Source organism: Salmo trutta, chromosome 5 (genome assembly GCF_901001165.1).
Source record: "Salmo trutta chromosome 5, fSalTru1.1, whole genome shotgun sequence".
Lineage (NCBI taxonomy): Eukaryota > Metazoa > Chordata > Actinopteri > Salmoniformes > Salmonidae > Salmo > Salmo trutta.
This window is the reverse complement of record NC_042961.1, coordinates 63,869,150-63,892,442: the sequence shown is the minus strand read 5'-3', so window position 1 is coordinate 63,892,442 and position 23,293 is coordinate 63,869,150. Positions and strand designations below refer to the sequence as shown.

The following is a 23,293-nucleotide window of genomic DNA, read 5'->3' as shown; positions in this document are numbered from 1 at the left end:
CTAAATAGCTAGCCCTGTAATGCCGGGCTATGTACTTAGATTATTGCAAAATGTGCTTCATCCGAAAAGCTATTTTAAAATCGGACATATCGAGTGCATAGAGGGGTAATGTATCTATAATTCTTAAAATAATTGTTATGCTTTTTGTGAACGTTTATCGTGAGTAATTTAGCAAACTGTTAGTAAATTCACCGGAAGTTTGCGGTGGTTATGCTTTTTCTGAACGTCACATGCTAATGTAAAAAGCTGGTTTTTGATATAAATATGAACTTGATTGAACAGACATGCATGTATTGTATAACACAATGTCCTAGGTGTGTCATCTGATGAAGATTATAAAAGGTTAGTGCTGCATTTAGCTGTGGTTTGGGTTTATGTGACATGATATGCTAGCTTGAAAAATGGGTGTCTGATTTTTTCTGGCTGGGTACTCTGCTAACATAATCTAATGTTTTGCTTTTGTTGTAAAGCCTTTTTGAAATCGGACAGTGGGGTTAGATTAACGAGATTCTTGTCTTTAAATAGCTGTGAAATAGTCATATGTTTGAGAAATTGAAGTTATAGCATTTCTAACGATTCAAAAATCGCGCCACTGGATTTCAGTGGCTGTTACGTAGGTGGGACGAGTTCGTCCCACATGTACTAGAGAGGTTAAACAAACGTAAATAGATTATTTACTAGGTTTTCTTTAGCTTTTCGACGTGACTTTACACTGCCCACCTCATTTTGTGGGAGCCTACTGAACGCTAACTATTTGGACATAAATTATGAACTTTGTCAAAAGAAACCACATTTGTTCTGGACCTGGGATCTCTGGCAGCGCCTTCTGATGGAGATAATCAAAGGTAAGGGGATATTTAGAATGTTATTATCGATATTAGATGATGCTAATGCTAACGGTATAGCTTAGCTTAGCTTAGCATATAGCTTATTGTTGTTAGCATAGTACCCAGTTTATGCAAAATGTGATTTCCCAGTAAAGTTATTTTGAGATCTGGCCATTCGGTAGCAATTACGAGATGATAATATATTATTCTTTGAATGACAATATTATAATTTACCAATGTTTTCGAATAGTAATTCCGTGATTTGTAATGCTGGATTCACTGGGTGCATTCGAGCCGAAAAAAATTCTGAATTTCACCGCGACTGTAAATGCTGTTTTTGGATATAAATATGAACTTGATGGAACTAAAAATGCATGTATTGTATAACATAATGTCCTATGAGTGTCATCTGATGCAGATTGTCAAAGGTAAGTGCATAATTCTAGCTAGTTTTCTGTCTGTTGATGCCCTTCTTTGAATTGGCTAAACATTACACGCAGCTATTGTCAATGTACTCTCCTCACATAACCTAACTTTATGCATTCTCCGTAATGCCTCTGAAAATCGGACAGCGTGGTTAGATTTAGGAGATATATCTTTCAAATGGAGGAAAATAGTTGATTATTTGATTTTTTGAAATGATTACTCTTGCAGTTTTGAAATCCCCGCCATGGTCACATGACAATGAATCCCAATACCGGGATAAGATCGGGATAAGATCCTCAACAGGTTAAGGTAGAGACTTCTTATTCAGGATTCTGTTTATGTCTACCCCAAAGACAACGTGTGTGAAGCAAGAGCTTCCTGTGACAACCGGAAGTTGTTAAAAATAGCCTAGAGCTATTGTCATATTGCCACCTGCAGATAGTGATAATCACGCAACTCAACCATCTGTTACTCAGTCAATTCTTAAGGTAGAGACTTCTTATTCAGGATTCTGTTTATGTCTACCCCAAAGACAACGTGTGTTGAGTAATAACTTCCTGTGACAACGGGAAGTGGTTAAAACAGCCTAGAGCTATTGTCATATGGTCAACCTGCATATAGTGAAAATCACTCAACTCAACCATCTGTTATTCAGTCAATTCTTAAGGTAGAGACTTCTTATTCAGGATTCTGTTTATGTCTACCCCAAAGACAACGTGTGTTGAGTAAGAACTTCCTGTGACAACGGGAAATGGTTAAAACAGCCTAGAGCTATTGTCATATTACGTGCGCATAGTGAAAATCACGCAACTCAACCATCTGTTTCTCAATCAATTCTTAAGGTAGAGACTTCTTATTCAGGATTCTGTTTATGTCTACCCCAAAGACAACGTGTGTGAAGCAAGAGCGTCCTGTGACAACCGGAAGTGGTTAAAATCACCCAAGAGCTATTGTCATATTACGTGCGCATAGTGAAAATCAAGCAACTCAACCATCTGTTACTCAGTCAATTCTTAAGGTAGAGACTTCTTATTCAGGATTCTGTTTATGTCTACCCCAAAGACAACGTGTGTGAAGCAAGAGCTTCCTGTGACAACCGGAAGTTGTTAAAAATAGCCTAGAGCTATTGTCATATTGCCACCTGCAGATAGTGATAATCACGCAACTCAACCATCTGTTACTCAGTCAATTCTTAAGGTAGAGACTTCTTATTCAGGATTCTGTTTATGTCTACCCCAAAGACAACGTGTGTTGAGTAAGAACTTCCTGTGACAACGGGAAGTGGTTAAAACAGCCTAGAGCTATTGTCATATGGTCAACCTGCATATAGTGAAAATCACTCAACTCAACCATCTGTTATTCAGTCAATTCTTAAGGTAGAGACTTCTTATTCAGGATTCTGTTTATGTCTACCCCAAAGACAACGTGTGTTGAGTAAGAGCTTCCTGTGACAACCGGAAGTGGTTAAAATCACCCAAGAGCTATTGTCATATTACGTGCGCATAGTGAAAATCAATCAACTCAACCATCTGTTACTCAGTCAATTCTTAAGGTAGAGACTTCTTATTCAGGATTCTGTTTATGTCTACCCCAAAGACAAGGTGTGTTGAGTAAGAACTTCCTGTGACAACGGGAAGTGGTTAAAACAGCCTAGAGCTATTGTCATATGGTCAACCTGCATAGAGTGAAAATCACGCAACTCAACCATCTGTCATTCAGTCAATTCTTAAGGTAGAGACTTCTTATTCAGGATTCTGTTTATGTCTACCCCAAAGACAACGTGTGTGAAGCAAGAGCTTCCTGTGACAACCGGAAGTGGTTAAAATCACCCAAGAGCTATTGTCATATTACGTGCGCATAGTGAAAATCAATCAACTCAACCATCTGTTACTCAGTCAATTCTTAAGGTAGAGACTTCTTATTCAGGATTCTGTTTATGTCTACCCCAAAGACAACGTGTGTGAAGCAAGAGCTTCCTGTGACAACCGGAAGTGGTTAAAAATAGCCTAGAGCTATTGTCATATTGCCACCTGCAGATAGTGAAAATCACGCAACTCAACCATCTGTTACTCAGTCAATTCTTAAGGTAGAGACTTCTTATTCAGGATTCTGTTTATGTCTACCCCAAAGACAACGTGTGTTGAGTAAGAACTTCCTGTGACAACGGGAAGTGGTTAAAACAGCCTAGAGCTAATGTCATATGGTCAACCTGCATATAGTAAAAATCACGCAACTCAACCATCTGTTATTCAGTCAATTCTTAAGGTAGAGACTTCTTATTCAGGATTCTGTTTATGTCTACCCCAAAGACAACGTGTGTGAAGCAAGAGCTTCCTGTGACAACCGGAAGTGGTAAAAATAGCCTAGAGCTATTGTCATATTGCCACCTGCAGATAGTGAAAATCACGCAACTCAACCATCTGTTACTCAGTCAATTCTTAAGGTAGAGACTTCTTATTCAGGATTCTGTTTATGTCTACCCCAAAGACAACGTGTGTGAAGCAAGAGCTTCCTGTGACAACCGGAAGTGGTTAAAATCACCCAAGAGCTATTGTCATATTACGTGCGCATAGTGAAAATCACGCAACTCAACCATCTGTTACTCAGTCAATTCTTAAGGTAGAGACTTCTTATTCAGGATTCTGTTTATGTCTACCCCAAAGACAACGTGTGTGAAGCAAGAGCTTCCTGTGACAACCGGAAGTGGTTAAAAATAGCCTAGAGCTATTGTCATATTGCCACCTGCAGATAGTGGAAATCACACAACTCAACCATCTGTTACTCAGTCAATTCTTAAGGTAGAGACTTCTTATTCAGGATTATGTTTATGTCTACCCCAAAGACAACGTGTGTGAAGCAAGAGCTTCCTGTGACAACCGGAAGTGGTTAAAATCACCCAAGAGCTATTGTCATATTACGTGCGCATAGTGAAAATCACGCAACTCAACCATCTGTTACTCAGTCAATTCTTAAGGTAGAGACTTCTTATTCAGGATTCTGTTTATGTCTACCCCAAAGACAACGTGTGTTGAGTAAGAACTTCCTGTGACAACGGGAAGTGGTTAAAACAGCCTAGAGCTATTGTCATATTACGTGCGCATAGTGAAAATCACGCAACTCAACCATCTGTCATTCAGTCAATTCTTAAGGTAGAGACTTCTTATTCAGGATTCTGTTTATGTCTACCCCAAAGACAACGTCTGTGAAGCAAGAGCTTCCTGTGACAACCGGAAGTGGTTAAAACACCCAAGAGCTATTGTCATATTGCCACCTGCAGATAGTGAAAATCCCACAACTCAACCATGTGTCATTCAGTCAATTCTTAAGGTAGAGACTTCATTTTCAGGATTCTGTATATGCCTACCCCAAAGACAACGTGTGTCTATTCTTTTTGCAAAAAAAACAAAAACACACACACACAATTTGGCCATAGGTACATAGTGTGGGGCTTAGAGGCTTATACCGCCTTCAATAGTTACTATCGTTCAAACGATTCAAGAACCGTCAGACCTAGAGCTCCGAAATTTTAGAAACCTGTTCTAGAGCTCAAGTCGATAGTGCACGGTGATTTATGGGGCTCTAGAAGGTTCTCTGACCGAGAAACCGCCTCGTACATTTGCAATATTTTCAATTCATTTTGAATATCACGGACATGGCGACATGTAGAAATGTCCCAGAGTCGCAAGACTAGGTGCATTGAAACCGCCTCGGCCCATAGAGACGGACCCCAATGTCTCTGTCCGATAGCTCATTCAGGGACCCCGTAGTAACGCCCTGAAAAAGTGGATTTTCAGCACCAATTAAGGCCATTGCTCGGGCACCGAATGACCTATCGAGCCGAAACTTGGGATTCGGGGTCGCCTCACATAGGCCTACACATAATGTCAGAGCTGGACCCACAGCTATAACGTAACTATGTGTTTTATGTTTTTTTATGGTTAAAATTGAAAGCACTGTGAATTATGGGCCTTCTCTGACATATGTGATAGTTGGCTTCTATACGAGTTGGAAAAAGTGGATTTGGTGTCAGATGCTATCAGTTTGGTGTCAAAATGACATCTAATTGACTGATGGACGCTGACTGCTGGGTGACGAGCAATGGAGAGGAACCACAGTCACTGCCCGGCCATCCCGAGTTCATCGAGCAAGTCAATAATGCATTTCTGCAGTATTTTTGAGCATGCCTAAATTCGTGATGCTAAATGCCCATTGAATCATATTGCAAACGTAACGCGCAATATTGCAAATGTAACGTGCATTTGCAATATGATTCAACAGCAAAAAATTTCACCAATGTTTACATGATGAAATCAACACAACGAGCGATGGAGAGGAACCACAGTCACTGCACGGCCATCCCGAGATCATCGGGCCAGTCAATTATGCATTCTGAGCATGTCAAATTCGTTAAAAATGTTAAAAGCAACAGAGTCCCACTTCTCCCTCATCATACATGACAAGTAGACCATCTGCGTTGATTCATGGCTTAACATAGGGATATATATCATTTGGGCAGTATAAATGCCATTTGGACCATGGTTCACTGACTTTTGGGTTTGGAAACCGACTTCCTATGATCGTACATGGCAAACGGACAAACATACTGATTTGGCACATTCAATACTTTCATACATGTATAATTGACAAAAAAAGAATTGGACATTTCATTTGCACATTTCTAATGGCATTTGGCAAAAAATATAAATATGTCACTTTTGACTTCCTATGAAATCATATTCCAAATGCACACATCATATGCCTTATGCACAAGCAAATATGTCACTTTTGACTTCCTATGAAATCATATTCCAAATGCACAAAACATATGCCTTATGCACAAGCAAAAACAACCCCAAAAATTATGTCAATAAAATATGTCAAAAGTATGTCCATACAGCTCTTATACATGTGTAATTGACATAAAAATTGAAAAAATTTCAAAAACCGGTCCAGAAACCACTTTTTTAGGGTTGAAAATTTTTCAAAAAATATGTCATTTTTTCAAAATTTGACTCTTGGGACTTGAATTGTGTTACATTTGCAATATGAAAATTCACTGCGGAGAGCTCTAGCTATCTATTGGATATTTCCTGTGATTTGGCACATGCAATACTTTCACAATTGACAAAAAAAGCATTGGATATGTCATTTTGCAAAAAAAAAGAAAAAAAAAAAGTCACTTTTTTCCTATGAAATCATATTCAAAATGCACAAAACATATGCCTTGTGCACAAGCAAAAGCAACCCAAAAAACGACGTCAATAAAAAACGTCAGAAGCATGTTCATACAGCTCTTATACATGTGTAATTGACATAACAATCGAAAAAAATTCGAAAAACGGTCCAGAAACCACTTTTTTATAAGGTGATAAGTTTTTTTTTTTAAATCATTTTATCAAAATCTGAGACTTGGGTAAGAATTGGGTATCATTTGCTGTATGAAAATCCAAGGTGGAGCACGCTCGCCATCTAAAGGAAATTTGGGGTGTTACAATTGGCATTTGCCATCCGAAAATTGCCATATGATTGGCCCGGAGATGGGCCGCTTTGGGTGGTTTTTGCAATCGTGTGTATGATTCGTGCTATGCCAATATGTTCCCATGTTATTTTGTCCAAATCAGGGGGGTATTCCCTTACTTTAGTTTGGGGATTATTTTTGTTTTGGGTTTATTTTTATTTTTTATTTTTTTTGTTTGAGGTGCATCCGGGGTCTGCACCTTTGGGGGGGGGGGTACTGTCACGTATTGACCAGTAAAAGGGGTTGTTTGTTATTGTAGTTTGGTCAGGGCGTGGCAGGGGGTGTTTGTTATTGTAGTTTGGTCAGGGCCCGGCAGGGGGTGTTTTGTCGTCGTTGTTTTTAGTTTAAGTGTTTTGGTTTCGTTTCTTTAATAAATAAGAAAATGAGCATACACATTCCCGCTGCATTTTGGTCCACTCCTTACGATGGCCGTGACAATAGTGGTATAGTAATGTAGTATAGTAATGTAGCATAGTAGTATAGTAATATAGTATAGTAATATAGTAAAGTAGTATATACCTTCAGTATGTTTTCTCCACATGTAGACACCAATGACACCAGCTGAAGCTGCAAGAAGTCCAACAGCTGCTCCTGCTGCTAGTAGACCAACAATCAACCCTACTTGTAATTTAGGAAACACGTCATCTGAAACAGAGAAGCCATGTCAAACCATTACAACACCACTACATATATACTGTACAGTAGGTAAAGCACAATTTATAAATACAGTACTACTGAACAGACCAATAAGGTCATCCCTTAGGAAACACCTAATCTGAAACAGAGAAGCCATGTCACACTGGTCACCCCTCAGAGCCTGGTTCCTCTGGTCTACCCAGTACAGCCAGTAGAGGACTGGTCACCCCTCAGAGCCTGGTTCATCTCTACCCAGTACAGCCAGTAGAGGACTCTTAATGATGAGACATCAAGGACCAGTCAGACATCAAGGTTAAACTCACCTTTAATATGTTTGCTCAACATGTAGACACCAGCTGAAGCTGCAATAACTCCAACAGCTGCTGCTATTAGTAGACCAACAATCAACCCTAATAGTGATTTAGGAAACACGTCATCTGAAACAGAGAAGCCATGTCAAACCATTACAACAAAACTGCATATATACTGTACAGGAAGTAAAGCATCATTTATAAATACAGTACTACTGAAAACAGACCAATAAGGTCATCCCTTAGGAAACACGTCATCTGAAACAGAGAAGTAATGTCAAACCATTACAACAACACTACATATAAATACTGTACAGGAAGTAAAGCATCCTCTACCCAGTACAGCCAGTAGAGAACTGGTCACCCCTCAGAGCCTGGTTCCTCTCTAACCAGTACAGCCAGTAGAGGACTCTTAATGATGAGACATAAAGGACCAGTCAGACATCAAGGTTAAACTCACCTTCGGTATGTTTAATATCTCTGACTGAGTGTAACGCCCTGGCCATAGAGAGGGTTTTTTTGTTCTTTATTTTGGTTAGGCCAGGGTGTTACATTGGGTGGGTGTTCAATGTTCCTTTTTCTATGTTTTTGTATTTCTTTGTTTTGGGCCGTGTGTGGCTCCCAATCAGGCACAGCTGAAGCTCGTTTTTGCTGATTGGGAGTCACACATAAGGAGCATGTTTTTCCTTTGGGTTTTGTGGGTAATTGTTTCTGTCATTGTGTTTCACCTGACAGGACAGTTTGGCTGTCAGTTTATTGTTTTGTAGTTGTATAGTGTTCCGTTTGAATTAAATATGATGAACACTAACTCCGCTGCGTTTTGTTCCACTCTCTCTTCAGACAGCCGTTACACTGAGGGACTCTTAATGATGACACATCAAGGACCAGTCAGAGATCAAGGTTAAACTCACCTTCAGTATATTTTATCCACATGTAGAAACTAATAGCTGAAGCTGCAAGAAATACAACAGCTGCTGCTATTAGTAGACCCACAATCAACCAGTAGCGTGAAGGAAACAGGTAATCTGAAACAGAGAAGCCATGTCAAACCATTACAACACCTACATATATACTGTACAGGAAGTAAAGCATCATTTATAAATACTACTGAAAAGAGACCAATAAGGTCATCCCCTAGGAAACCATTCTCCACTAACTAGTCTAACTAGTCTAACTAACAAGAGGTCTCAGGTATTTGGGTTAACCAATGAAGACCTCACCTGGGACATGAATCTCTGTCTCCTTCAGGTGGTTGATCTCCTGCTGGTGAACTCTACAGGTGAATCTGTTGGTGTCAGTCTGGTTCACGGTGACATGTCGTCTCACGGCGTAGAGGCCCTCTGAGTCCCTGTGTCTCTCTGGAGGTCCATCAGCAGGGAGGATGGTTCCAGAACTGTCCAGCCACTCCATCTCAGGTTCAGGAAACCAGCCTCCAGACTCACACTTCAGGACCACCCCCCAGCCTTTGGTTCCATCAATAGATATCACTGGCTGAGATACAGCACCTACACAGATACAAGATAAAACAGATCACTGGCTGAGATACAGCACCTACACAGATACAAGATATCAACAGAGATCACTGGCTGAGATACAGCACCTACACAGATACGAGATAAAACAGAGATCACTGGCTGAGATACAGCACCTACACAGATACAACAGAGATCACTGGCTGAGGTACAGCACCTACACAGATACAAGATAAAACAGATCACTGGCTGAGATACAGCACCTACACAGATACAAGATAAAACAGATCACTGGCTGAGATACAGCACCTACACAGATACAAGATAAAACAGATCACTGGCTGAGATACAGCACCTACAGATACAAGATAAAACAGAGATCACTGGCTGAGATACAGCACCCACACAGATACAAGATTTGTAGTTTGTATTTATTATGGATCCCCATTAGTTCCTGTCAAGGCAGCAGCTACTCTTCGTGCAACATTAAGGTAGTTTATACAGTTTTAAACCGTTACAATGCATTGACAGATTTCACAACCCACTGTGTGCCCTCAGGCCCCTACTCCACCGCTACCACATAGCTAAAACACACTACAATACTAAATCCATGTGCATGTAGGGTTGCACATTTTGGGGAATATTCAGAGGTTGTCACGGCTGTCGGAAGGATCAAAATGCAGCGGAAAATGTAGATCCTGCCTTTTTTGTGCTTAAGGAACATTTCTGGGATCTTTTATTTCAACTCATGGAACATGGGACTAACACTTTACATGTTGTGTTTATATTTTTGTTCAGTATAGTTTTACTCACTTTTTTTTACCACTACATTACTGGACCCCCACCAACCCACAAGCGTGTAAGGTACAAAACAATGCGTCAGACTTTGACATTGTGAGGGTGAAACGGCCCTGAAGAGCCACGTGAAGGGAGGAAAGACACAACGCTGCATCCTGCATTGGTGCCTGATCTACATTTTGACTCATTCTCTGCAACAACCTCACGAAACACTTGAATACACAAAAACAACAACCCGTGACGCAGAGAGGAAAACACACTACTCCAAATGAATCACCCACAAAAACAGGTGGGACAAACACCAGCTTAAATATGACCTCCAATTAGAGAGAACCACGACCAGCTGCCTCCAATTGGAGATCATACCAAACAACACCAACATAGAAATACAAAACTAGAAACGGAACATAGAAATACAACACATAGACAAACACCCCCTGTCACGCCCTGACCTACTCTACTATAGAAAATAACAACTTACTATGGTCAGGACGTGACAGAGGTGGAAACTTTCCATGGGAATATATGCAAATTAATATTAATACCATTTAAATGTAGATGTTTTTTGTATTGGATATATTTACCATATCGTATGGAGACAGAAACATAAACATTTTACCTTATCATAAGCAGACATCATTCAAATGATTACATCCTTACATTCCATTAGAAGTAAAAAAAACTATTTAGATACGAATAGAACGTTAATTACATTTACATTACATTTAAGTCATTTAGCAGACGCTCTTATCCAGAGCGACTTACAAATTGGTGCATTCACCTTATGATATCCAGTGGAACAACCACTTTACAATAGTGCATCTAAATCTTTTAAGGGGGGGTGGGGGTTAGAAGGATTACTTTATCCTATCCCAGGTATTCCTTAAAGAGGCGGGGTTTCAGGTGTCTCCGGAAGGTGGTGATAGACTCCGCTGTCCTGGCGTCGTGAGGGAGCTTGTACTACCATTGGGGTGCCAGAGCAGCGAACAGTTTGGACTGGGCTGAGCGGGAACCGTGCTTACTCAGAGGTAGGGGGGCCAGCAGGCCAGAGGTGGATGAACGCAGTGCCCTTGTTTGGGTGTAGGGCCTGATCAGAGCCTGAAGGTATGGAGGTGCCGTTCCCCTCACAGCTCCGTAGGCAAGCACCATGGTCTTGTAGCGGATGCGAGCTTCAACTGGAAGCCAGTGGAGAGAGCGGAGGAGCGGGGTGACGTGAGAGAACTTGGGAAGGTTGAACACCAGACGGGCTGCGGCGTTCTGGATGAGTTGTAGGGGTTTAATGGCACAGGCAGGGAGCCCAGCCAACAGCGAGTTGCAGTAATCCAGACGGGAGATGACAAGTGCCTGGATTAGGACCTGCGTCGCTTCCTGTGTGAGGCAGGGTCGTACTCTGCGAATGTTGTAGAGCATGAACCTACAGGATTGGGTCACCGCCTTGATGTTAGTGGAGAACGACAGGGTGTTGTCCAGGATCACGCCAAGGTTCTTAGCACTCTGGGAGGAGGACACAAGGGAGTTGTCAACCGTGATGGCGAGATCATGGAACGGGCAGTCCTTCCCCGGGAGGAAGAGCAGCTTCGTCTTTGCCGAGGTTCAGCTTGAGGTGGTGATCCGTCATCCACACTGATATGTCTGCCAGACATGCAGAGATGCGATTCGCCGCCTGGTTATCAGAAGGGGGAAAGGAGAAGATTAATTGTGTGTCGTCTGCATAGCAATGATAGGAGAGACCATGTGAGGATATGACAGAGCCAAGTGACTTGGTGTATAGCGAGAATAGGAGAGGGCCTAGAACAGAGCCCTGGGGGACACCAGTGTTGAGAGCGCGTGGTGCGGAGACAGATTCTCGCCACGCCACCTGGTAGGAGCAACCTGTCAGGTAGGACGCAATCCAAGCGTGGGCCGCGCCGGAGATGCCCAACTCGGAGAGGGTGGAGAGGAGGATCTGATGGTTCACAGTATCAAAGGCAGCAGATAGGTCTAGAAGGATGAGAGCAGAGGAGAGAGAGTTAGCTTTAGCAGTGCGGAGAGCCTCCGTGACACAGAGAAGAGCAGTCTCAGTTGAATGCCCAGTCTTGAAACCTGACTGATTAGGATCAAGAAGGTCATTCTGAGAGAGATAGCAGGAGAGCTGGCCAAGGACGGCACGTTCAAGAGTTTTGGAGAGAAAAGAAAGAAGGGATACTGGTCTGTAGTTGTTGACATGGGAGGGATCGAGTGTAGGTTTTTTCAGAAGGGGTGCAACTCTCGCTCTCTTGAAGACGGAAGGGACGTAGCCAGCGGTCAAGGATGAGTTGATGAGCGAGGTGAGGTATTGGAGAAGGTCTCCGGAAATGGTCTGGAGAAGAGAGGAGGGGATAGGGTCAAGTGGGCAGCTTGTTGGGAGGCCGGCCGTCACAAGACGCGAGATTTCATCTGGAGAGAGGGGAGAAAGAGGTCAAAGCACAGGGTAGGGCAGTGTGAGCAGGACCAGCGGTGTCGTTTGACTTAGCAAACGAGGATCGGATATCGTCAACCTTCTTTTCAAAATGGTTGACGAAGTCATCCGCAGAGAGGGAGGAGGGGGGGAGGGGGAGGAGGATTCAGGAGGGAGGAGAAGGTAGCAAAGAGCTTTCTAGGGTTAGAGGCAGATGCTTGGAATTTAGAGTGGTAGAAAGTGGCTTTAGCAGCAGAGACAGAAGAGGAGAATGTAGAGAGGAGGAAGTGAAAGGATGCCAGGTCCGCAGGGAGGCGAGTTTTCCTCCATTTCCGCTCGGCTGCCCGGAGCCCTGTTCTGTGAGCTCGCAGTGAGTCGTCGAGCCACGGAGCAGGAGGGGAGGACCGAGCCGGCCTGGAGGATAGGGGACAGAGAAAATCAAAGGATGCAGAAAGGGAGGAGAGGAGGGTTGAGGAGGCAGAATCAGGAGATAGGTTGGAGAAGGTTTGAGCAGAAGGAAGAGATGATAGGATGGAAGAGGAGAGAGTAGCGGGAGAGAGAGAGCGAAGGTTGGGACGGCGCAATACCATCCGAGTAGGGGCAGAGTGAGAAGTGTTGAGAGCGAGAGGGAAAAGGATACAAGGTAGTGGTCGGAGATTTGGAGGGGAGTTGCAATGAGATTAGTGGAAGAACAGCATCTAGTAAAGATGAGGTCAAGCGTATGAGTAGGGGGGGAAGGTGAGAGGGTGAGGTCAAAAGAGGAGAGGAGTGGAAAGAAGGAGGCAGAGAGGAATGAGTCAAAGGTAGACGTGGGGAGGTTAAAGTCACCCAGAACTGTGAGAGGTGAGCCATCCTCAGGAAAGGAACTTATCAAGGCGTCAAGCTCATTGATGAACTCTCCAAGGGAACCTGGAGGGCGATAAATGATAAGGATGTTAAGCTTGAAAGGGCTGGTAACTGTGACAGCATGGAATTCAAATGAGGAGATAGACAGATGGGTCAGGGGAGAAAGAGAGAATGTCCACTTGGGAGAGATGAGGATTCCAGTGCCACCACCCCGCTGGCTCGATGCTCTAGGGGTATGCGAGAATACGTGGGCAGACGAGGAGAGAGCAGTAGGAGTAGCAGTGTTATCTGTGGTAATCCATGTTTCCGTCAGCGCCAGGAAGTCTAGGGACTGGAGGGTAGCATAGGCTGAGATGAACTCAGCCTTGTTGGCCGCAGACCGGCAGTTCCAGAGGCTGCCGGAGACCTAGAACTCCACGTGGGTCGGGCGCGCTGGGACCACCAGGTTAGAGTGGCAGCGGCCACGCGGTGTGAAGCGTTTGTATGGCCTGTGCAGAGGGGAGAGAACAGGGATAGACAGACACATAGTTGACAAGCTACAGAAGTGTTGTTTCTTGTATTATTGTCTCTTGTGTCTTTAGAGAACTGTTTCACTTTGATATCCTTTTTCTTCTGTCCTGATTTTCTCTTTCTTTTCTTCTGTTAACTAGATATTCTTTGTTATTCTTCGTTAGCCAGCTAGCTTCTTCCAAAAGAGTCCCTAGCAACTGCTTAGCAACTGGTAAACAATTCAGCTAGCTAAGATAACTACAATTTTATGAAAAATAGTAACTTTTTTCAAAAGCCTATCTTCTTTGTTTGTTGCTTGTTTTTTCTCCTATTCAGTCTTGCAGTTTTCTTTTGCTTTTTTCCGAAGTACTTCACTCTAAAAACCATGTAAATTTCAATATTTGTAGGAGCTCAATTTTTCAGCAGCTGCTGCTCAATTTGGAACTCTGGAACAACAAATTAAATGAGTTGATTTCACTGAACAACAAAAGTAAGGGAATATTGAATGATTCCCAATGATATATCGCATCTCCCAAAAATGTTTTCAACATACATCTGTAAAATGATAGTATTTTGATGTATTTCAGAACTGCAGTTTCCTCTGTTGGAGCAACAGTGAAGTGGGCAGTACGGATTTCTTCTCTTACATCTGCAAGCAGAGTCTGAACAACAACATTGCTAACAACTCTCTCCCAAAATACATCATCCAGGAGGATCGTCTTGATTGGGCTGTCCATATCGGCAGACCGTGATATGGCCATTTCTTGGAGAGACTCCTGCCCTCTATGAGACATGATGACAACACCACCCCAACGGGTGTTGTTGGGCAGCTTCAATGTGTTGCTCTTATTCTTCTCACTTTGCTTGGTGAGGTAGATTGCTGCTATAACTTGATGACCCTTCACATACCTAACCATTTCCTTGCCTCTCTTGTAGAGTGTATTCATTGTTTTCAGTGCCATGATGTCCTTGAGGAGCAGATTCAATGCATGAGCAGCACAGCCAATGGGTGTGATGTGAGGGTAGAACTCCTCCACTTTAGACCAAGCAGCCTTCATGTTCACAGCATTGTCTGTCACCAGTGCAAATACCTTCTGTGGTCCAAGGTCATTGATGACTGCCTTCAGCTCATCTGCAATGTAGAGACCGGTGTGTCTGTTGTCCCTTGTGTCTGTGCTCTTGTAGAATACTGGTTGAGGGGTGGAGATGATGTAGTTAATTATTCCTTGCCCACAAACATTCGACCACCCATCAGAGATGAATGCAATACAGTCTGCTTTCTCTATGATTTGCTTGATCTTCACTTGATCTTCACTTCACTCTGCTGAACTCTGCATCCAGCAAGTGAGTAGATAAAGCATGTCTGATTGGAGGGGTGTATGCTGGGCGAAGAACATTCAGAAATCTCTTCCAATACACATTGCCTGTGAGCATCAGAGGTGAACCAGTTGCATACACAGCTCGAGCAAGACATTCATCAGCATTTCTCTGACTACGTTCCTCCATTGAGTCAAAAAAACTTCTGATTCCAGGATGACCATGAGCTGTTGCTATCGATAAGGTGTCTGATTCATCATTGTCACCTCGAATAAAAGTAGAGGGACTTTTGTCAGAGGTTGCTTGTTGTGAGCGCTGAGGGAACTTTATGCACTTGGCCAGATGATTCTGCATCTTTGTTGCATTCTTCACATGATTTGGCACAGTATTTGCAAATATACACAGCTTTTCCTTCTACATTAGCTGCAGTGAAATGTCTCCACACATCAGATAGTGCCCGTGGCATTTTCCTGTAAAGATTAGATTTTTTTTGGTTGTAAAAAAAAAATAAAAAAAAAATCCATGTACAGATAAATAATTAAGCAGTTAGATTAAACAACTCCTTTGTAAGATAAGTTTTAAAATGAAACATGTATGGAAACAGGTCAGACTGCTCTATCAAATATCAAATCATAGACTTAATTATAATATTATAAAACACAGAAATACGAGCCTTTGGTCATTAATATGGTCGAATCCGGAAACTATCATTTCGAAAACAAAACATTTATTCTTTCAGTGAAAAACAGAACCGTTCCGTATTTTAGCTAACGGATGGCAACCCTAAGTCTAAATATTGCTGTTACATTGCACAACCTTCAATGTTATGTCATAATTATGTAAAATTATGCCAAATTAATTACGGTCTTTGTTAGGATTAAATGGACTTCACAGTTCTCAACAGGCGACCCAAACTGCTGCATATACCCTGACTCACAGAATGCAAGAGAAGACACAATGTCACCTGGTTAATATTGCCTGCTAACATGAATTTATTTTAACTAAATATGCAGGTTTAAAAAAATATACTTCTGTGCATTGATTTTAAGAAAGGCATTGATTTTTATGGTTAGGTACATTGGTGCAACGATTGTGCTTTTTTTGCGAATGCGCTTTTGTTAAATCATCACCCATTTGGCGAAGATTTGATGATAAATTAACAGGCACCGCATTGATTATATGCAATGCAGGACAAGCTAGTTAAACTAGTAATATCATTTTTTTATAAGATATGTTTAATGCTAGCTAGCAACTTACTTTGGCTCCTTGCTGCACATAACAGGTAGTTAGCCTGCCACGTGGAATGCAATGTAATCGGCGTCAAAAAATGCAGATTACCAATTTTTCAGAAAACTTGAAATCGGCCCTAATTTAAATCGGCTATGCCGATTAATCGGTCGACCTCTAATGCAGAGGGTTGCAATTCCATTGAATTGGGGACAGTTTAACCAAAATATGCCACAAGACCTAGAATTAACTTGTGTATCCCACAAAAAAGGTTCAATGTTATAAGCTAACTTTTTTGGTGAATTTAAGTTAAATTCCCAAAATTCCCGGCCTTAACTTCCCATGGAAAATTTCCAAACATTTACCAGAAAATTTCCGACCCTTTGCAACCCTAGATGGACCTTTGCCTAAATACCTAATCAACAACATTAAACACTTCCTGCTATTTGATAAATGCCTAAACAACAACATTAAACACTTCCTGCTATTTGAGAAATACCTAATCAACAACATTAAACACTTCCTGCTATTTGAGAAATACCTAATCAACAACATTAAACACTTCCTGTATATTTGAGAAATACCTAGTCAACAACATTAAACAATTCCTAATCTAGTGTGGGATCAGGGCTATAGATGATGTCTCATCTCCATATAGATGGACCTTTCCTCAGCAATGTTTTCACACAACTTATTTACACAGATAGTGAACAATAACGGCCCAAGAACAGAACCCTGCAGCACTCCAGTATTAACAGAAAGATGGTCAGAAGTCATGAACAGAACCCTGCAGCACTCCAGTATTAACAGAAAGATGGTCAGAAGTCATGCCATCAACCTGAATACATTGTGATCTAACACTGAGATAATCATTAAACCAGCAACAGCTTTACTTGAATGACATCAATAATTCACTGTGTCAAAAGCCTTGGACTAATCAATTAACAAAGCAGCACGATGCTGTTGACTATACAATACATTCTCTATATTATGTATCCCTATCAGTACATAGTAACTACTGTGAGTCAAAGGTAGCAGGAATATTGGGACACAGCCAGTGAGTCAACAGCAGGTAGTAGGAATATTAGGACACAGCAGTGTGACAGTGTGGGAGGTTTTGATGTGTGAGGAGTGTTTTGTAAAGGCTGTGTGCTGAGCAGCTGAATACATGACCTATAACAGAGGAAGGAAGACCAGCTGAATACATGATCTATAACAGTGGAAGGAATGATGAGGGAGGAAGACCAGCTGAATACATGATCTATAACAGAGGAAGGAAGACCAGCTGAATACATGATCTATAACAGAGGAAGGAAGACCAGCTGAATACATGATCTATAACAGAGGAAGGACTGATGAGGAGGAAGACCAGCTGAATACATGATCTATAACAGAGGAAGGAAGACCAGCTGAATACATGATCTATAACAGAGGAAGGACTGATGAGGGAGGAAGACCAGCTGAATACATGATCTATAACAGAGGAAGGAAGACCAGCTGAATACATGATCTATAACAGAGGAAGGGATGATGAGAGAGGTAGACCAGCTGAATACATGATCTATAACAGAGGAAGGACTGATGAGGGAGGAAGACATGTTGATATTTTAGCAGCGAATCATTTAGCCAGATTTACCAATACAACCTCTGATCACATCTCCAGTATTCATGACTCACCAACAAAGAGTTGAACGGTGGTTTCCTTCTCCTGGCTGGTCAGTGTTAGAATGAAGCACCTGTAGCTTCCAGCATCAGAGAGAGTAACTCTGGTCAGCTTTAAGGAGACATTGCCGTTCTTCAGTTCTTCATGAAACAATGATGTCCTTCTCCTGTAGGATGGAACCTGCTCCACATTGGAGTCTCGACCGCTACGGTAAAGATGGACGTTTTCTGCTTTCGGGTTCAATCTTGTCCACTCCACTAGCATGTCCTCAGCACTGATATTGGGTTTCAGGGAACATGGTAGAATGATGTCATCACCAGCTAAGGTAATGACTCGGTCAGCCGGTCCAACAACCTCAGACGAGCCTGGAGAAAAACAAAATGACACATAGTTAAAGATACCTGGTAACTTCCTGTTGTTCCATGGATTCTGGCCCATACGACCCCACTCATTCCTATGTGAAGACTCAACAGTGCATTGAAGCCAAATGAAGGCGGTTAAGATGGCGTCTCATGTGGGAGATTTATGTAAACAGTTTGAGCTACTCCAGGAAGTGACGTTACAGGCTAGCTCAGTGCTGCCCCCTCTCATTAAGTAACTCAAGTTGAAGGCCAACCCGGGTACTGCAGGATGCCATTAGACATAACATGCAGGCTAACTCAGTGCTGCCCCCTCTCATTAAGTAACTCAAGTTGAAGGCCAACCGGGGTACTGCAGGCTGCCATTAGAAACTATACACTGAGTATACAAGTGAGTGAGTTTACATAACATTATGAACACCTGCTCTTTCATTGGCTGCCAGATCTGGGCCGAATGACTCATTTAGGACTCGGACCGTCAGACCCAGTTTTAGATCTGGCATGCCGGTGTTGTGCTGAAAATCCCCCCCCCCTCCCCCATTCATTGACTTATCATTCATCATTGACAGCTGCCATGAAGGATACAAATACAACATGCTTTCTGCTACTGAGATCAATGAATTGTAGGTTAAACTGACAACGTAGAGAAGAACAGAAATCTCAACTAGTCTCAGCAATGAAGAACTGAGTGTTACACGTAAATTACGTAAATGTACACAAAGGGGGGGGATTTTCAAACCGGAATCAGGCCAGATGTGAGTCAGACGTTTGTGCTACCTGGGTGGGTACATAACTTAAAAGTATGTCTGATATGTATTGGGGTGCACAATCGTGTATTGATTTGAAAACCAATAGAACAATCTTTAAAGTGATTATTAAACAGGCAGCCAGTGCAGAGACCTTAAAACCAGTGTAATGTGTTCTCTGTCTGGTCTTGGTCAGTACCCTGCAGCATTCTGTATGTTTTACAGTACAGAGACCTTAAAACCAGTGTAATGTGTTCTCTGTCTGGTCTTGGTCAGTACCCTGCAGCATTCTGTATGTTTTACAGTACAGAGACCTTAAAACCGGTGTAATGTGTTCTCTGTCTGGTCTTGGTCAGTACCCTGCAGCATTCTGTATGTTTTACAGTACAGAGACCTTAAAACCGGTGTAATGTGTTCTCTGTATGTTTTACAGTACAGAATAGAGGTCGACCGATTATGATTTTTCAACGCCAATACTGATTCCGATTAATCGGACGATTATTTTTTTATTTGTAATAATGACAATTACAACAATACTGAATGAACACTTATTTTAACTTACTATAATACATCAATAAAATCAATTTAGCCTCAAATAAATAATGAAACATGTTCAATTTGGTTTAAATAATGCAAAAACAAAGTGTTGGAGAAGAAAGTAAAAGTGCAATATGTGCCATGTAAAAAAGCTAACGTTTAAGTTCCTTGCTCAGAACATGGGAACATATGAAAGCTGGTGGTTCCTTTTAACATGAGTCTTCAATATTCCCAGGTAAGAAGTTTTAGGTTGTAGTTATTATAGGAATAATAGGACTATTTCTCTCTATACGATTTGTATTTCATATACCTTTGACTATAGCCATTTCACATCGGTTACACCAGCCTAATCTCTGGGGTTGATAGGCTTGAAGTCATAAACAGCGCAATGCCACCACTCAGTCAGACTGCTCTATCAAATCATAGACTTAATTATAACATAATAACACACAGAAACACGAGCCTTTGGTCATTAATATGGTCAAATCCGGAAACTATCATCTCGAAAACAAAACGTTATTCCTGTTACACAACCTTCAATGTTACTTAAAATTCTGACAAAAGAGATGACGTTTTACGATCTGAATTCTGTGTATCTCTTCAACTCAGATGGTAAAACGTCTCCTCTTTTTAGTCATAAACATGGCAACACTTCCTGTAGTCTAACAATGTAACTCTACGTCGATACGGTTACGATTTTCGTAACAATTTAGGAGACACTTTTCACTAACTCTTTTCCTAACCTTAAAATAATTAAACTAATTCTCCTAACCTGCTACGAAACAGTAACTTCCGTATGTTAGTATTGTGTAAATAGTGTTTGTCTACCAGACCCCCTACAGCACCACCACACCCCAAACTGTCCTGTCTGATCAGACACCCTACAGCACCACCACACCCCAAACTGTCCTGTCTGATCAGACACCCTACAGCACCACCACACCCCAAACTGCTGATCAGACAGCCTACAGCACCACCACACCCCAAACTGTCCTGTCTGATCAGACACCCTACAGCACCACCACACCCCAAACTGCTGATCAGACACCCTACAGCACCACCACACCCCAAACTGTCTTGTCTGATCAGACACCCTACAGCACCACCACACCCCAAACTGCTGATCAGACCCCCTACAGCACCACCACACCCCAAACTTCCTGTCTGATCAGACATCCTACAGCACCACCACACCCCAAACTGTCCTGTCTGATCAGACACGCTACAGCACCACCACACCCCAAAATGTCCTGTCTACCAGACACCCTACAGCACCACCACACCCCAAACTGTCCTGTCTGATCAGACACCCTACAGCACCACCACACCCCAAACTGCCCTGTCTGATCAGACACCCTACAGCACCACCACACCCCAAACTGTCCTGTCTGATCAGACAACACAGCGACGACAAGACATCTACATTTCCTGCACTTGAATTCTCCCCGTTTCTTTCTTGTTAATATTATGTTCAGATAATAAAATAGCCTACAGGATAAATAATGAAGGAATAATGTTGTGTCCTACCTGTCGTTATCAATGAAACACTGATGAACAGAATCCCTAAACACCAGGCCGCCGAGGTCGGAAAGGTCTTCATTTCACTACAAAACAAGTCTGACTCCAAGGTAAAGCTGTTTGTAACTGGTGAATAAAACTATTAGGAGTTTAGAAAATAAACCAAAACAGTCCAGAGGCTAATTTGACAACGAACTGAATGTAACACGGCGTCTGTTCCAGAAATAACGGGGGAAAAGGGCGGTGGCGTTTCACACTTTACTTTCACTTTCACTTTCACTAACAGCATTTCTAGTTGAATATCATCTCGCGATATCTAGCTCCATCTAGTGTTCTGATATGGACATTAACTTCATGTCATCTCGCGATATCTAGCTCCATCTAGTGTTCTGATATGGACATTAACTTCATGTCATGTCGCGATATCTAGCTCAGTAGTGTTCTGATATGGACATTAACTTCATGTCATCTCGCGATATCTAGCTCCATCTAGTGTTCTGAAATGGACATTAACTTTGTGTCAAATGTCCAAAAACACATGATCACAAATGTCAATCGTGAAATACATATGACAACAGTGGCGACCCGTCATTCAGGGCAGGTGGGTTGAACACCACCTGTTTACCTGTATATACACACACTACAATTCAGAAGTTTTAGAACACCTACTCATTCAAGGGGTTTTCTTTATTTTTACTATGTTCTACATTGTAGAATAACAGTGAAGACATCAAAACTATGAAATAACACATATGGAATCATGTGGTAACCAAAAAAGTGTTGAACAAATCGAAACATGTTACATTTTAGATTGTTCACATAGCCACCCTTTACCTTGATGACAGCTTTGCACACTTTTGGCATTCCCTAATCTAGCTTCATGAAGTAGTCACCTGGAATGCATTTCAATTAACAGGTCTGCCTTGTTAAAAGTTAATGTGGAATTTCTTACTTTCTTAATGTGTTTAAGCCAATCAGTTGTTTTGTGAACCTGGAATGGAGTATTTAGAAGATACTCAAGGCCCTGGGGGCTGTAGGGGAAACCTGGAATGGACCATTTAGAAGATACTCAAGGCCCTGGGGGCTGTAGGGGAAACCTGGAATGGAGCATTTAGAAGATACTCAAGGCCCTGGGGGCTGTAGGGGGAACCTGGAATGGATCATTTAGAAGATACTCAAGGCCCTGGGGGCTGTAGGGGGAACCTGGAATGGATCATTTAGAAGATACTCAAGGCCCTGGGGGCTGTAGGGGAAACCTGGAATGGAGCATTTAGAAGATACTCAAGGCCCTGGGGGCTGTAGGGGAAACCTGGAATGGAGTATTTAGAAGACACATAAAGGGAAGTGAATGAAATAAAAAACAGAGTGGTTGTGATGTCATTCAGAACAGATTAAAAAACAGGCTACATGACTGAGGAAAATAATGTATTTTATTCTATATGCTACAAAGACAAAAGCAATATCTTACCAGGATGATTCATTGAAAAGTAATGGTTTTGCACAAAACAACCACAATAAAACAAAAGGACTACATTAGTTTCATGTTTAATTAAAATAATGATGAACTACTATAGAGACCAAAATGGGAAAATAAAGTAAATAATGATAATAATTGAATTCTCCTCTCCTGTATGTTTTCTATCTCTGTAACATGTAACAGTATAACATTATACTGAACCTGTAACAATAATGCCTGAACCACAACACCTATCAGTTTATCTGTATAGACATGAAAAGTTAAGGCATTTACAATGTATCAACCATAATGCTATACAGTATATGACCAGTATATGACTGATGTTAAAGAACAGCTGCTGAATGAATAATACAACACACATTATATTAAAACACATTCCAATCAGAATAATACATGTATCAGTTAATAGATCACATTTGATCAAATGCCACTATTGTTCCAGCAGGTGGAGCTACAATGTAACAACATACAGCATTGTGACTCACAGTTCTATATTAGAATTCCATGAGTTCCATTCTGATGGTTGTTATGGTGATCAGGTGATCTCAGCCTCACTCTTCTTCAACATGATCACCTGTTCAACACAGAAGTAGTTCATCAGTGTGCCCATGTATTTACTTATCCAATACAGAACCACTTAGAAATGTAAATCATATCAGATGATTTACTAGTCAATACTGTGCTACTTAGAATCCTATCAAATTATTTCC

General features: G+C 41.7%; 2 protein-coding genes across 5 annotated transcripts in view; both read right to left on the bottom strand.

Moving 5' to 3' along the window:
• LOC115194774 (myelin-oligodendrocyte glycoprotein-like) overlaps window positions 1-21,352 on the bottom strand; it is a 45,789-nt gene extending 24,437 nt beyond the window's left edge. The window contains exons 1-6 of one of the 4 annotated variants that reach the window (XM_029754700.1): window positions 21,116-21,352; window positions 17,961-18,311; window positions 8,939-9,223; window positions 8,630-8,743; window positions 7,731-7,844; window positions 7,291-7,416 (exon numbers count right to left, since the gene is read on the bottom strand). In XM_029754700.1, coding sequence (XP_029610560.1) covers window positions 7,291-7,416; window positions 7,731-7,844; window positions 8,630-8,743; window positions 8,939-9,223; window positions 17,961-18,311; window positions 21,116-21,188 — 1,063 coding nt within the window. In that variant the 5' untranslated portion in view covers window positions 21,189-21,352. Of the gene's footprint in view, window positions 1-7,290; window positions 7,417-7,730; window positions 7,845-8,629; window positions 8,744-8,938; window positions 9,224-9,311; window positions 9,546-17,960; window positions 18,312-21,115 lie in introns of those variants that run through there. The other 3 variants (XM_029754701.1, XM_029754702.1, XM_029754704.1) reach the window with 3 other exon arrangements.
• The window catches only part of LOC115194770 (uncharacterized), a 519,835-nt gene that overhangs the window by 26,954 nt on the left and 469,588 nt on the right, over window positions 1-23,293 (bottom strand). The gene's annotated exons all lie outside the window — the stretch shown is intronic.